The sequence below is a fragment of the Penaeus chinensis genome, chromosome 10 (genome assembly GCF_019202785.1).
Source record: "Penaeus chinensis breed Huanghai No. 1 chromosome 10, ASM1920278v2, whole genome shotgun sequence".
Classification (NCBI taxonomy): Eukaryota; Metazoa; Arthropoda; class Malacostraca; order Decapoda; family Penaeidae; genus Penaeus; species Penaeus chinensis.
In genome coordinates, this window is record NC_061828.1 from 12266718 (window position 1) to 12284217 (window position 17500).

Consider the following 17500-nt stretch of genomic DNA (forward strand, 5'->3'; position numbering starts at 1 on the left):
ATATATATATATATATATATATATATAAATATATATGTGTGTGTGTGTATATATATATATATATATATATATACACACATATACACATACTCATTATATCACTGCACTGGCATATTACTTGTAGTATTTTAAGTGTTTTATTTCAATTTACTTACACCAAAAAATGAAATAAATAGATAAAATAAAATATAAAAAAGACAGTAATTAGTATGTAAGATGGAAATAACTTTTTTTCCACGCATCTAGTAGTCACATGTGCATGGTTATCCATAAAACTATTTGGACGGTATATCCACTGATAAAAGCATCACAATTTTATGCATTTTTTTCTTTATGCATTAGCATCGTCGCTCTAACATTTTCATGAATGACATTTTTAAGGTTGAATGCCTTGTAATATGTATGTTATTTGTTATTCAACAAATTTTGTGACCATATTTTGTGATATATTGTAACGTGCTGCATCTAATCAAACCAAAAGGGTGATGGTATATTTGCTGATAATTTTGTATGAAATTTCAATTTGATTCTTCACTTCTCTTCTAACAGGCTCGCTTCGTATCAGACTTGTTTCCTGAGGAACGGCACTCCACAGTCTCAAAGCGCCAGGTTGTTGCTTTACAGGATTACCATGATGGAGAAAATGAAAATAATACAATTCGCACTAATTTAGGTGAATGAAATCATCTTTGCACAAAATGAATTCAAAACCATCGTACCACAAAATACAGAATGAATACATGTTCATTCACCTAGATAGTAGGTAAGACCAGTGTAAAAAGAAAGTTTTCCTATTTTTGAATAATTTTACTTATTAGGAATTTTAAACCAGGTTTGAGGAGATGCATCTAAAGTCTGTTGAAATAATGTGAACACATGCTGGTGCATTTAAGCTACTGTTTAACAGTGCTTACTGCATGGAAGTCATTGAAGAGGAACAGGCACTGGCAAATTGTGATGCTTTTTAAACATTTTGAAAATACATGAAGGTTTGGGTAATTTCACATATACTTATTTAATCAAGGAAGTACAACAGTTGGAGTACCTGATAGCAATTACTGTTTGCTGTTAAATCTCCTATACATGTATGTCATTGTATTACAACTGTATTAAAATACATTAAGGATGAATCTTCCTGTAATGCACTCCATCCAATGAGGGTTTATTTATATCAAATTTAAGACCCTTTCTTTCTAGAATGACATCAAAATAAATACTGGGTAAATGCATATGAGCCTTTGAACATCAAAATTTTAAATTATTAAGTAATGACATTGTCTGATTTTGAATTTACATGAACCTGTACGTTTGTACAAGCATTTGTGCATTTGTGTATGTGTCTAGTGTACTAGATGCACTTTATTCTAAACTTCAATATTTATGTACATATTTATGTACTCTTGTAGTAACAGTCCTTGACTGTTTTTAAAAGTGCATACATACATTTGTGAAGTTGCACATCTTTACCAACTTCCAATGGATAGATATGTGGGAGAATGCATACATGATGGATTATATGTTTGTTCTTATGGCAATTGCTGACTTGTTGTTACTGCTGGATATTATACCAAATGTAAAGAATGTTTGTAGTATGGTTTATCATTCATAATTTTACGGAGTCCAAAGTATGTGTATATTTGTGCACTATCTTGTGAAATACCAAAAGGGAACCAGCTGTAACCTCCATGTTTTTTAAAATTTGCTTTTAAAGAAAGGTTTGCAAAAAGAGCTTTTGCACTTTTGTGTAAATTTTGCATTCTTAACTTGGAAGAGTTAAGCAGTGTGCTTGCATTTGCAGCAGGTGGAACAAAGATCGAGTCCATAATATCAAAAATATAACCCCTCTATCTGTGAGATATTTTCCATGCACACAGTTTTACAGATACATAATCATTTGCATTAAGCCTCACTTCAAATGATTATGCTTGTGTAAATTTGCGGGTGTATTTTTCCATATGTCTTCTTGGATATTATCTGTGTCTTCTAAAGCATTGCAGGGTAACATTTCTATTTCTCATATTGTGAATTGGTATTATATATGTGTGTGCAAAGGAAATGCATTATGCAGTGTGTAGATATGAAGTTGTTAGCATTTTATCAATAGCAGCAGCATTTATGTTTGAATTAGTAATGAATGCTGAAAAATGTGTACCTATCTTTCAGATGATTGGTCTTATTTTTTTCACTCTCTCTTTCCTTCCATATTCAGCCATCAGTATACATTTAAACTAGTATCTTGAAAAAATATTAACCCTGAAAGCTGCATACTCAGCAGTAGCTTTATATAGATAGATAAATATTCAGAGATGTGGGAATATCCCTTAAGTTATAATGTCAGTGCCCATTAATGCTTGTGGGACTTTTTGCCAAACCCTATGTGAATTTTTTTGTATTATGAATGGCTACCTTAAAATTTGTGAACAAATCAGCCACCATCAGTTTGTTGGAAGTTTTGTTTTGAAGTTAACATTGTGTTTGTATATACATTTAGCTTTTTCATCCTGCTAGCATTGATGGCTACATTGTTGTATATACTGTAAAATTATATGTTGACTAAATTTAACATAGGAGTGATAACCAAGTGAGTTAAACTATCTAAAGAAACAATTGTATTTATGGTGTAAATACAGCCTTTTTATTTTTTTATTTGCATTCCTGAGTGTTAGAATGGTTTACTGAATAAGTTTTATATTTTCTGATATCACTATGGAGTTCCCTTTAATTTGTTGGAGATGGGATTACTGCCTGCTAAACTGAGCCACGCACCAGGGATCACATGTGGTCAGCTGCTTAAAGAAAAAATGAGATGCTTAGGGATTGGTTGTAATAACATCTCTTTCTGTTTATGTTTGGCTGTGGTATACACATTTTTTAATCCTACATTTGGAGGACCTTAGGCTCTGAATTGACATGCCCAGACCCAGGCAAGTGAGTAACTGTTTAGGGTGTATGATTTGGAGTTGGCTGGCTGAGCATGGTGCGTAGCTTTGCAAATCGGCATTCGGCTTAGGCTCGTAATGACAAGAATAAATGTCCACAGTAATTAAGTAATGGGTTAATCTAGATTCTTGCTTCGTCCATTTTTCTTTTTTCTCCTTTATTCTTTATTCTTTACTTATTCAATTGAATGATTAATTGAAAAATAATACTGGTGATTATCTGTAGATATTTTGTGTGTGCACATTTTTGTTTGTTTGTGTTACTGCATGTGATTGTGTGCATGGACCTATGTATGTGTGTATCGTTGTCTGCATGTTGATGTAGGTGAATGTGTTTGACTTTAATTGTGGATAATAATGATTTTTATTGTTTTCCTATTTTTTTTTTTTATATATGTATATTTTTTTTTATATAGTTTGCAATGTAATGTTTGAAGGTGATATTAATGATGGTGCTTTTTTATCATACTTATGTGCACATTGTATCTTTCATAATCAGGAATGTCCTAGGTTAGTGAAAATGTCGGTAGCTTACTTACCTCAACAAAGTTATATGCTTCTACTAGCAGTAAGAATGGTTCAGAATTTTTATGAAATGTGGAATAATTTGATTAATGTGAATACAAAAGCATCAGTTTCATCAGAGTTGGATTTTGATGATAGTATGCTAATTCTTTTATGTTAATTAAAAATGCTTCACAAAGATTATACTGTTTTGTTGTTTATTTGTATTACTGTTGTTATTTTTTTATTTTGCTGTTATTTCTTTCATTAAGAGGGAAAAGTTAAATGATCAAAACTTAGCTTGTTGCTTCCCATTAAACTGCTGTTACTTCCCATGAATTAGGTTTAAGGTAAAGATTGATATGTCCTGGTAAAATGCAACAAAAATAACAAGAACAATCAAACATTTTTTTATTAACAGTGACACTTTGGGATAGTTAATATCTGAGGTATTAGTCCATTAGAAGAGTATTATGATTTGCAAGGGTTGTAATTTTTTATTTTGGGTGTTTTTGTTATCTGTTTTTATTTTTAGTTACTAATATCTGGTTATTGATTTGGCTTCATTGTAACAGATTTACCCCTGGCTAAATGCGTTGTGATCTCTTAACAAATAGCCAGTAAAATTGATTCCGGTTCATTGCTTTTGCACTTCTGGTGGAAAATGTAATGTTAACTTTATTTGGAATCTGAAGGAAGGATCATTTGTAAAACTATTCTCTGATATAGATTTTAGTAAACATGCCAAAATGGGTAAATGTTTGAATAAATACTGAAGTTTCATGTATGTCAGTAGGTTATCATAATGATGGTAATTATGATTATTGTTATTATTGCTGTATTTACTGATTCCATAAACATCATCATTAATATTCTTTCATGACATTAATCATTAGATAGTAATGACATGATGAAAAGTAAGGATGATTCAAACAATAATTATTTGTATTGTTAATTCTAATAACAAAATTGATTTAGTTCTACGTTTCTGATTATTACGGTTTTCTCTGCCAGTGGTGTTCAGTCAGATGGTATAATTTCAAAGTTATACTGAACAACATAAAGCCCACATATAGCTATATGTAGATCCTTATTACACTTAGTAAAAGTAGTTAGAATGTTGTTTTCTTACTTTTATAAAAAAGTGAAATGTAATTGGCTTTGTGAAGATGTGTAGCAAACTTGACCAGCAGTATAAAATGCATTGTGTGCTTTTAGGGAGATCAATGTCCATTGTAAGCTGAAGGAAAGCAATGGATTCAGAGGTTTGTTTTGAAGTGTTTGATTTTAAATTGTCTTTCTTGAAATACTACCGTGTCACCCCCGATAGCTCATCAGCTGCAAATTACAATGTATAAGCCTTGATGTTTGTCATATAATGGCAAGGTCATTTTGATTATTTGACTCTTTGTAATTTTGCGGTTAGTGGCAGCCCACTGAACATTGTGGTATAGGGATGCATATACTGATACTTGCATGTACAGTTTGTCTATTAATGGAATCCTCTGATGGGTCAACCAACACACAAGTTACAGTTGAATTAGAAAATATACAGATTGGCACAACAGGAGCTAGGAATTCTCTAAATATGATGGTCCATTTTTATTTGAAAGATATGGCTTAACATTTACCAATTTAGCACAATTAAACTTTGGTGAAATTCTGAGATTATTCCCTCTATACAGGCTCCTCTATTGCCTTTAATTTGAAAGTGATATTTTACAACTGATACTTTTATTTATTTCTCTCTTGTCCAATGCAAGTATAGGTATTTTTTTATTTTTGTATAGTTAATCAACTTGCAGGAATGATGGATAACTCTGGAGCTTTTATTTAAAGCTCTCAGCAATCAGCCAAGTTTCAGTTATTTTTGTATTTGCATTAAACCTTCAAGAAAAATAGCAACATAAGATATTAACCTTAGTGTTAAAGGAATTGAACTAACCGTCAGATTATAATGTTTGTATTGATAGATTTAAATAAGTAAATATTTTGTGCCAACACCCAGCAAGGATACACACCTCCAGCACACACACATACACACGCACACTGTGACAGAAAGAACAAAGAAATCACTTTGAGCTTGTAGGTGACGTGGTCTGGAAATATGCCCTTGAGAGGGAAGAAAATAGCTAATGCTAGTTTTCACCTCGGTTTTAAATCATAAAAAATGCATGTAAGCATTTTGTTTCATCTCTTTTAGGCTGTAAGTAGGATTGCTCATAGTTATTATTTATGACATGTGCTTTTCAATAATGAAAGCAGTCAAAGTGGAAACCAACTGAGAAAATGCTTGCTTCCACTAAAAAATAATCATTATATACCTGTGTATATCATTGTCTGTCTATTCATCAGATACACATAGAATGCATGTTAATCTAGAAAATTAATTAGAAAGTTTTAAAATAACTTAATAACTCAAAAACCCTTTGACTTTTATAGACTAAAATTGAATAATGCCACAAAAACATATTCAATAATTATTAAGGGGTTTACATATAGAACAAATTCTTAGAGACATTAAACCTATTTTAAGAAAATGTATTTACGAACATTTCCTTTCATGAAATACATTATATCCATATGAAATAAATAATCTTGGAATTAAAGACTTAATGCTGTTTTATTATGAAATTGCTGCTTCATAAATACAGTTTGATTTCATACAAGATTTTTTTTATTTGTGAATTTGACTGTGTTCATTTTTTGTTTCCATTATTTTTATCACTAATTTTGGGCTTACCATCAGTGCATAAATGAAACTTATTTGGTGTGAACTCCTTTAGCAGTGAAGTGTACTTGAACCTGCTTTTTGTTTACTTGAAAGAAACCTGGTTGTGGAGGTATATTTTCAAACACAAATTTAAAACACAGATGTAGTTAAAGTTCAACTACTATGTATTTTAGGTATATTCAAGAGTTTTTCTAGTGTGCATAATATTAGTCTTGTTTTTTTCACATCTGTTCATTATTAACAAGATCGTATATTCTTACTGCATTACAGTCACCCAGGAATTGTTTGTGAAACAAAACATTCATTTTTATAAAAATATATTTTATTTCACAAAACTTGTTTTTCTATCCCAAATTTGAAATAAGATATACAGCAGAAGAAGAAAAAGGAAAGAAGAAAAACCTTATATTCTTACTACATTAAATTCAGCCAGAAATAGGTTGTTACCCCCCCCCCCCCCCCCATTCCTTCCCCACTGTTGTTGTGGAAGGGCTTAGGAGATGGAAACTGAGGCTCAATGTTGGGGACCTCCCCTACCTTGGGCCTCAGCCCTAGACTCGACTAACTTGCATGGTCTTTCCTTCCCCTCCCCCCAAATCCCTTGCCCGTTGTTGTCGTGGGGGGGGCTTAGGAGGCGGAGGCGGAGACTGGGACCCAATGCTGGGGAACTCCCCAACCTTGGGACTCAGCCCTCAACTCAACAAATTTTGCATGGTCTTTTTTTTCTTTTTTTTTCCCCCTCCTACTTTTTCCTTTCTGTCCCTTCACCAACCCCTTCTACTATCCACTTCCTAAGGTGTGAGAGCCGTGCTGAAAGGATGAAAGGCTGACTTTGTACCAGTCCTGAACGGCCTGAGGGAGCCATGGGCACGGTATTCCCCTGCTTTAGTTGTCCAGCCCTTACCCCTCAAGCGACCCTGAGGGGTGGACCGTTTCTCTCCCCAACATACTCCAGGCTTATCATGGCCAACAATGAATAACCATTAACCATTAACCATTAACCATTAACCATACCATTATTAGAGGCAATGAGGCTTCTTCATCAAATAGCTCCACCAATTCAAACTCACCCGATTCCCTGACCCCAGGCTCTCCTTTGACCACGGCTCTGAACACTACAACTAATACCCCCTCCTCAATGCCGAATAGTACAGTATCCACCCTAATCAACACCCCTGGAGACATTTCTACTCCCAACATGCTCAACTTCAACAACTATACCCCCACAACCTTCTTCATCAACTACCCATCCTCCCTTATGTCCACCTCCCCATAACACTACCTCCCTCAACACTACTCCCTCTTCCACATGCCCCGTCCTTCTACTACCCCCATCTCTACAAAATTCTTAAATAATCTATTTAGCCCAGCCAAATAGGACCGATTTTTCGTGATCCCTCCCACAACTTCTCACACTTTCTGCTTTGACAACCTGTTTTCATTCCTCAAATGCATATACATCCTTCACTTGATCTAACCCCTATACATTACCTTACCCAACCTTAACCCATTTACTCGTCAATTCCTTTGCCCAACTTTGACAACTAATCACTAAGTCAACCACCCTTCACTACCATTTACTATAGTGCTACATGACCTTAGATGTCTAGCACATTTATTTTGCTTTTAACCATTAACCATTCATCTCCTCAGCACTATCTCATTCCACACCACTCCCTTCTCCACCTGTCCTTCGCCTTCTATAATTCCCACTTCTACAAACTTTTTGAGTACCCTATTTAGCCCAGCCAAATGGGACAGACATTTTGTGATTCCCCCAACAGCCCTTACTCCAATAATACCCTTTCTTTTCACAGTGCCTTCAAAAACAAGTAGGCAAAGTTTCTTTCCGCAGTCGTCCTGACTGCTCACACCTTGTCACAGTTACATCTGAGTATCAAGCCCATACACTATCTACCCTGGTTGACCTCCCTGGCAAACCTATTGCTGCCCAACTCCCTTCATACATGAACTGGAACTACTTCCATCTCCTGCCTGATTGCTCTATCTACAGCAAAGATTGGTCAGACTGCGAAGACAACCTACTTGCCTGCCTCGCTGACTACGATGCAGTATCAATACAGTGCTACACTATTCCCCCAGAGGCCACTGTACCAATATTACTAAGATTACCTTCCACAGACATGACCTTCCCCATAAGGTCTATAAAGGAGAGAGTCTTGCCTTGTCAGACCATATCAACCCCCACTCTGTCAGTGTCAGAAATGCTGGCGTTTTGGCCACCCTACAAAGCACTGTCGCTTCGCTGCCCTCTCTGTGCCCAACCTGGTCATTACCGTTCAAACTGGCCAGCACAATCACATGCATGTGCTAATTACAGTGGCTCCCTTAATATATTTTATAGGGGCTACAAGTTTGAGTCTGAGGTTGCAGTTTTCAGATACAAACTTGGCCTCACTCTACGAGAGGCCAGTCAGGAAACATGCCGATGCGGGTTTTCAGTCACCCCCTACTCCAGTATCATTGACTCCACTCCTATCCCCTCTACCCAAGTAGTCTTCCTCAGCCCCCCTACTCCCCAGCTTTCCACCTCTGCTTCCCCCATCTCCCAGTTAAATCATTTTCCATTCTAAATCCAGATACTCCAATATCCACAACTCCTTCCATGTCTCTCCCTATTTCTCGCCTTACCTATCGCACCAGACAATGCAAACACTCCATCCCATCTTCTCCTACCACATCCACAACCCCTCAGATGCCTATCTTCTCTTCACCACATAAAAATTCTTTGTTTCCCAAACCTCCCTACCCAAATCCCCTCCAGAAACCCTTGAGGATATTAGAACTTCCGAAGTACGACCCAAAGGAAAGTTCCTTTCTCTCATCCATCCTCCAATTTCTTTAACCTGATTCCGGCTACATTCAAAGTGACTGCCGACGTTCATCCTCCTTTTCCTCATATTCCCCCTACCCCTATACCTCCCACTCCCTCCCAACATACCCTATCCTCTCCTCCGCCTACACCAAAACCTCCTTCCCTACTAGCCTTACCACTCCCTCGTTTCACCTCCTTCCCTTGATTCATTTCTACCCCTATCATCCGTTGACATCCATAATGACTTCTATAGCTGAACATACAAGGTTTTCATTCTCACAGACATAACCTTCATCACCTTCTATCTTCTTATGACCCACCCATTTTCTGCCTCCAAGAAACCTTCCTCGCACATCCTACAGTACCGATTCCCAATTACCATTTTTTAGAATTCCCTCACTCTCCATCTGCGTTCTCCATACGTGTCCGTCATAAAACACCATATGTTATACCTCCCTTACAAACCACTATATCTTGCACAGTTATCCACACTTTTTACCGCCTCTTCGCCGTACAATCCTTAACTCCATGACAAACAGCTGGCAAAATTATGCATCCTCCATAATATCATCGACACTAGTCTCTGCAGTCTGGCGGCGGATATTTAACATTTTCCTCATCCTGACCTCGTCCTCCATATCCCCAATAGCCTCATCTCTGACCCTCTTCAAGTAGCCACTGAACTTCGTGCCTAATTTAGCCAAGTCAGTAGCGGCTCTCATCTTTCTCCTCTTTTCTCTTCCATAAAATCAGCCAAAGAACGCACTCCCATCTTCTTCCTTTACTCTACAAAATCTTATAACGCACATTCTTCTTTCTCCGAAATCTTTCATGCATTACAATCATGCCGCAATACTCATGAAGGCCCAGACGGTATACATTACCGTATCTTACGACACCTTCCACCTACTTCCTTGTCCTTCCTTCTATCAGTATTCAGTAACATATGGAAAACCGGAAACTTTCCTCCCAACTGGCGTGAAGCCCTTGTACTACATATCTTAAAACCAAACAAACCTGGCACTTTTTCACAAGAATACCGTCCCATAGGACTCACAAGCTGGTTATGCTAATTACTCGAAACTAGAAATTACTACCAACCACGGCTTTCTATTTTCTATTTTTTCCTTTTTTTTTCTCGTCCACGTATAGGCTCCCAACCTCCAATCTTCATATATGATGCTCCCATCCAATACATTAAGGCAAGTTCCTTGGGGTAATTTTTTGACTCCAAACTGTCTTGGCGAGATCGTATCCGAGATCGAAGCCCACTGTCGACTCCAACTCTTACAAACCCTTTCTGACATATCCAAGGGTTCAGACCGCAAAATGCTCCCCCATCTCCATATCACCCTAATCCTCTCTACCTTTGATTATGGCTGCCATATATATTCTGCTACCTCTGCCTCCCTTCTCAATCAACCGTTTAGCCCTAGGTGCCTTTCAGTCCTTCCCAGTTGAGAGCCTATACACTGAATCAGGCCTACCATCCCTTTCTCGATATCGCGCTCTTTTGTCTCTAAGAAGTTATGCTCGTTTTCACCAATGTTCTCTCCAAGCTAACTGTCTCTCAATCCCTTCTTCATATCTTCTCTCCACGTTTACCTACTTTTTCCCTCGTTCGTATAGACGCTCTGCTTTCCCATTCACCCACTCTTCATCTCCGATCCCTTCCTCTTTCTGCCCAAACTTTCCCTCCCTGACTAATGCCTTCCTCCTGTAATTGCTCTTCTGTTTTCCCTGACCCACCCAAATCAAACACCTACCCTTCTCACACATTTTCTTGCATATACATCTAGTCACTTCTCTATATAGACGGCTTCAAATCCACCTCGGGACTGGTTTCGCTGTAGTCTTTCCCTCTCACACATACAACTTTCTCCTTCCTCCTGAATCAAGCGTCCTTGCAACAGAACTATATGCTATCCTCTTCGCTTTACAACACATGTCTTTCATCTCTTCCTCGTCCTTCACCATCTTCACTGACTCACGCAACTTAATATCACTCATACATTCCATACACCCTATCAACCATATAGCCCGTAAAATACAAGATCAGTTGTTTTACCTATCTACACGACATAAAACAAATAAATCATGTCAGGGCACGATCCGCCGCCTTGTCTACAACTCACCAATCCAATTTTTCACACATCCCAGTCACCGACTACTATCTTTATTTCTAAATTTTCTCTATAACCGTTAGCAATCTTTCTGTTCAGGTCTGACCGCAAACCATCAGACCTTGCATCTATCTCTGGTCGGCACCATACCACCAGAACAGACGTTTATGAAAAGGTCATACCCGTCTCACACATTCATACCTCATATCATGCTCCAACCCACCTCTATGCTCCTCGTGCAGTGTTCTTCTCTCAGTTCCGCATATCTTACTATTATGTGTGTGTGTGTGTGTGTGTGTGTGTGTGTGTGTGTGTGTGTGTGTGTGTGTGTGTGTGTGTGTGTGTAATTATTTCCACAGAACTTGTTTTTATATCCTAAATTTTGTAACATTAGATATAACAGAAACAAAAGAAAGCAAGAAAAAATGTATATTCTTACTGCATTACATTCAGCCAGAAATTGTTTGTGAACCTAAACATTAATTCTTATTCAAATTATCCCCTCCCAACCCATACCCTTTGTTGTTATGGGGCATAAGAGTCGGGGACTGAAACTCAATGTCAACTCCCCCCCCCCCATCCCATGCCGGTTGTTGCCGGGGGAGGGGGCTTAGGAGACGGAGACTGAGGCCTAATGCTGGGAATCACCCATGCCTTGGGCCTCAGCCCTTGACTCAGCTAACTTTGCACGGACTTTACCCCTCCTCCTTTCCGTTCCCTTCTCTTTTCCAACCCCTTCTAACCACCCGTGTTGAAAGGATGAAAGGCTGACTTTGTGCCAGTCATGAACGGCCTGGGAGAGCCACGGGCACTGTAATCCCCTGTTTAGTTGTCTAGCCCCTACCCCTCAACGGGACCCTGAGGGGTAGGGGCTAGACTTTCTCTCCCCAACATACTCTTGGCCTACCATGGCCAATAATGAGAACATGATATCACTATAGCCCCACTGAATCAAATCCCCCCCCCCCCATCTCTTGCTCATTGTTGTCGTGGGGGGAGGGGGCTTAGGAGACGGGGACTGTAGCCCAATATAGCGAATCTTGGTCCTCAGCTCTCACCTTAACTAATTTTCATCCCCTTATTTATTCTTTTCTCCACAATAATCATAATGCTAGATGATATTTGATGTCTGTCACATTTATTTAACCATTATACCTTCTGGAAATCCACAAACATTGCCTTATTAAACCAAAAACCTGCCTTACCCCACCCCCAATTGATATATTTTGAATACGCCACTAATGACCGAAGATGTTGACGCGGCAGAAAATAAATGAATAAATAAATGAATCTCCCGGTTCCCTGACTCCTGGCTCTCCTTTGACCACGATTCTGAACACTGCTACTATCCCCTCCTCAATCCCTGCCATCACATTAGCTACCTAGGCCAATACTGAACCTCCAGGAGACATTCCTCCTCTCCCAAAATCCTCTGCTTCATCTCCACTCCCACAACTCTCTTCATCAACTTCCCCATTCTCCCTTATTACTTCTGTTACTGTCCACCTCTCTGTACTACTAGCTCTCTCCACACTACTCCCTCTTACTATTCCCACCTCTACAAACTTCTTACAGACTCTATTTAGCCCAACCAAATGGGGCCGATTTTTCGTGATACCCCACCCCCCACAGTTCCCTTCTCTGACAGCATTCTCCTCTTTCAGCAAAGTCTCCAAACACAAGTAGGCTAAGTTTTCTTCTTCGCCCAACTCATCGCACAAGACAAGTTAAATGAACCACTTCATCTTCTCCCTCCACCCCTTAAACATCTGTCCCCTTTTCTCCCCCTCCCCCATCAGAAAATCTTTGTTTTTCAGACCTCCCCAACCAACCTCACTTCAAAAACTAAACTCTAGAAGACATTCAAAACTATTTAATCATGACCCAAGATACCTTGTCTACACCCCATCCATCCCCTAATCTCTCTGCTCCCATTTCTTCTCACACCCTTCCATCCCAGCACATCCCATTACCCCCTGCTTCACCATCCCTCCTTCCTTCCCCATTATCCCTTCTGCTTCAAACTGGATACACATGTGACCCTTTGTCACAACAACCCCTTTCCCTAGATTCTCTTCCTCCTAACATTCTCCTGAAACTGATCTAATCGCCTTTTAACTCCGTTTCTCCTTTGCTAACCCCTAACTTACCCTACGAACATCCTTGCAAAATCCAACACTTCTTCCTCTGACAACAATCGTTCCCACTTGGACGCTCACGTAACTCTTTTAAGTCACAACATTGTCTTTCTCTGGATCCTACCTTTCTCAGTTTCCTTTCTTCATTCTTCTCCTACTTTCCTAACACCAATTTCTACCCTTATTACTCGTAGACTGTTTCATGATACCTCTTATGCATTTTTCCTCTTCCTTCCTCAGACACATTTGATCTAATTGCCCTACTCACTAAACAGCAAGAAGGAATAATGTAGAAAAGATATGAATGAGAATGAGTATCTTCACAGTACAAGAGATACTTATTCTCATTCATACCTTTTCTACATTTGTCAACATGAATACGGTTCAAGAAGGAATAAGTTGCTGCCTTGCGGGACACCGTCGAAGTTCGAACTGAGAAAAAGATGATGGTGTGGAAGAGGCAATTTGGTACATGCATTTGGAGAAAAAGGACTTAATAAAGACACAAAATTGTTGGAAAATATGGTATCACCTTGTGGTATCATGTTTTTTCTCTAGGTCACAGAATATGGCTAATAAAGAGTCATGGCGTGAAAATGCAGATGTAACATGTCTTGAAATGATCAAGGGGGTCGGCTGTCAGCGGAATCCAAACTGGGAAGAAAAAACAAATGAGATTCAAGATAGCGTTCTTTCAAAAAAAATAAATAAATAAATAAATAAATAAATAAAAAAAAAAATACACTAGCAGCTAGTACTTTTAGAGTGATAGGGTGGTAATCTTAAGGGAGGGTCCGATTTATTGGACTTCAAGGTTAGGATAAGGGCTTCACGCCAGTGAGGAGGAAAATTTCCTGCCATCCAAATGTAGTTAAAATAGTTAACAGGAATGATAGAGAGGAAGATGGGAGGTTTCAGAGCAAGCGGTAATTAATACCGTCAGGGCCTTTCGGGTGTGTTGGGGCATGACTGTAAGGAAGTGTCAAGCTCTGAGGTAGAAAAAGGAGCATCACAGGAGTAAGCAACGGACATGGAAGAAAATGGAAGAAGTGTGGAGAAAGGTGAGAGCCACTACTCACCTGGCTGAAAGTCGCCCAGTTCATTAGAGACCAGAGATGAGAGTTATCAATATAGAAGACGGGAACCGGATGGGATGATATTTGCCTGATAGTTTATGAATCTGACGCCAGGTAGCTGAAATAGATGTAGATGTAATCGAGGAAACCTTATTTCGCCAGCTGATAGTTTTGTTGTTCCGGATTGTGCGGCAAAGACAGGTGGATGCTCTTTTAAAAGAAGTAAGGGCTGATAGCTGACTTGGGGTGCTTCACTTGAGGCGGTAACTGCTTCAAGCAGCGAGTTTCAAACGAAGCTCTTTGGTACAATCACAGTTCCATCATAGAACACACTTGGAGGTATAAGGTCAGTAGATTTAGGGAATGGCTGTATAAGCAGCTCTTGGACTGCCTGTGAAACATTAAAGTGTATCTGAAGTGGACAAGAAGGATAACTGAGGGAGAGGAATAGTAAAGAGAAGCAAAAGCATGCCAGTCAGCTCTATCAAAGCACCAGCATGGACGATTAAGAAGCGGGGCATATGAAGTAGGAGGACGGAGAACAGGAAAGTGGTTTAGAACTGACCAATGGAAGTCTAAATGAAGAGAAAGGGAGCATAAAGAAAGGACAATGCATGGAAAAGTCAGTGTGTGGAGATTGACCACAGGGGTAGTGATGGCATCACCCTAAAGAGTGTGGCGATAGTTAAAATAACCAACTATGAGGAAAGGTGGTTGGAGTTGGGAAATTAGACGTTCAAGGCAACAAAGTCAATGGGGTGGGAAGGGGAGCTGAAATAAATATGATCCTTTGGCGAAGTTAGATGTGAATAACTGTGCAAGGGATAATGGTTTGAAAGGGAGGTATAACATATGGTGTTTCCTGATGGATTAGTATAGACAAGACAAATGGAGTGTGAGGAAGAGAGAAAATGGTAACTGGGAATGGGTACAGGCAGATGTGAAATTAAATTTCTTGGAGGCAGATAACGGATGAGTTATAAGAAAGTATGTGGCAAAGATCAAGTCTGTGAGAATGGAATCAGCGAATATTCCAATGTAGAAGAGCTATTATGAAAAAATCAATGAGTCGGAGAGGGATGGATATCGGAAGTCACTTTGAGAGTAAAGGGAGTGGAAGTGGTGACTTTGGAGGGTGGATGAGGGGTTTGTGTCAATTTGGGTCAAATTTAAAAAGTTTTTAATATTTCCAAGGGTTTCTGCAATGGTGTTGGTTGGGGAATTTTAAGAAATGAAGGTTTTCTTTTGTGGGGAAAAAGAGGAGACAGGCATCTGTGGGGTAGAGGTAGAGGTAGGTGGAGGAAAGGGTGTGGAATGAGAAGATGGGATGGAAAGTTTAAATTGTCTGCTAAAAGTAAAGCGAGGAGGGAGAGGGAATAGGTGTCAGGGTAGTGGTAGAAATTGGGGTATCAGGATTAGAATGGCAAAGGAATTTGACTGGGTGAGGGTAGAAGTAGAAATGTGTGATGGAAGAGGAATATATACAGAGGGGGGTGTAGAAGCATCTTGGGAGGAAGGGGACAAGGCTGAGTGAAGTACAGCACTGGAGCAAGGAGTACGAGAAAATCTCGTCAACATGCTTCCTGTGTGGCCTTGCCAGGCGGCAGTGTTTGGCAGAATGGCCTACATGCCAACAATTCTGGCACTGGAGGGGGGATGGTTGGTATGATCAGACAAGGAGAGACTCTCTGACAATATAAACAATATGGATGAAGTTATGCCTACAGAAAGTAATCTTAGTACTATTGGTGGAGGAATTACAGTGGCTTCAAGAGGGAATGGTCTAGTATCTACTGATAATGCATCCCAGTCCACAAAGCAGGTGAGTAAGTTTTCTCCATAATCTGACCAATCCTTATCATAGACAGGGCAATTTGTTGGGAAGGTGGAGGACCCCAGTACAATTATTGAGGGAGGGATGAGGTTGGGCAGGCATGGGTTTGCCAGTGAAGTCAGGGTTGATAATGCTTTAGCTTGGGATTCAGAAGTAACTATGACAAAGTGTGAACTATTGGAGCTGCTGCAGAAGGAAACTTTGCCTATTTGTTTTTGGAGGCATTGCTGGAAATGGAGAGTGTTGTCAGAGTAAGGGGCTGTAGAGAGGATCATGAAATATCAAAACCATTTGGCTAGGCTCCCCCCTTGCCCCAATCCCTTGCTCATTGTTGTCATGGGGGTGTTTGGGAGACGGAGACGGATCACCCCTACCTTAGAGCTCAGCCCTCACCTCAACTAATTTTGCATGGTCTTTATTTCTCCCCTCCTCCTGTTTTTCATCCCTTCTTCTGTCTGCTTATCCTAATCATTAACTCCTTTTTACCCTTTTTGCCACATTACTTTGAGATAATGCTGTGTGCCCTTTGATGTCTTGCATATTTGTTTGTTTTGACATTTGACCATGGAAATCCACAGAGGTATCAAAAAACTTCCTTACTCAGGGGCTCAGCCTCCATGCCCTACCCTATCACTATATTTTGAATACACTGCTGATAACCTTAAATATTGATGCAGCAAAAAAAAATCAATAAATAATAAATAATTGGCTGAGCTAAACAGAGTATTCAAAATGTTTGTAGAGGTGGGGGTAGTAGAAGGAAGAGGGCATGTGGAAGAGGTCATAGTATTGAGAGAGTTAGTAGGAGAAGTGTTCAGAGTGTGGTCAAAGAACCTCAGGTCGGTGAAACAGGAGAATTAAAATCAGTGGGGTAGTTGATAAAGGGGCAAGCCCTTTATCAACTAGTTGTACCCTTAATAGGGGTACAATGTCTTCTTTACAGGCCATGGTAAGCCTAGAGTATGTTGGAGAAATAGTCCAACATCTAGGGGTAAGGGCCACAGCGGAATACCATGCCCATGACTCCCCCAGGCTGTTCTTGACAACCACAAAGGCAGCCTTTCATCCTTTCAACATGGTTCTCACCCCTTGGGAATTGGATAGTAGAAGGGGTTGGTAATGAGAAGAAAACAAAAAGGGGAAAAAGAAAGGATTGGGCTCAAGGCAGGAGTGATCCCCAGCATTGGATCCTAGTCTCTGTTTCCTAAAGAAAAGGAAGGGGTTTTAAACAAATAAATGTGCTAGATATCAAGTCATAAAGGGTAAAGGGTAAAAAGGAGTTAATAATTAGGATAAAGCAAAAGGAAAGAGGAAGA

The 17500-nt window shown here is 39.3% G+C and overlaps 1 protein-coding gene across 4 annotated transcripts in view; it reads left to right on the top strand.

Annotated features, from left to right (window-relative positions):
- LOC125029424 (putative phosphatidate phosphatase) overlaps window positions 1–6512 on the top strand; it is a 30092-nt gene extending 23580 nt beyond the window's left edge. For 2 of the 4 annotated variants that reach the window (XM_047619282.1, XM_047619283.1), the window contains exon 6: window positions 550–6512. In XM_047619282.1, the coding sequence (XP_047475238.1) occupies window positions 550–681 (132 nt within the window). In that variant the 3' untranslated portion in view covers window positions 682–6512. The remainder of the gene's footprint in view (window positions 1–549) is intronic. The other 2 variants (XM_047619280.1, XM_047619281.1) reach the window with 1 other exon arrangement.
- The last annotated feature ends 10988 nt before the right edge of the window (window positions 6513–17500 follow it).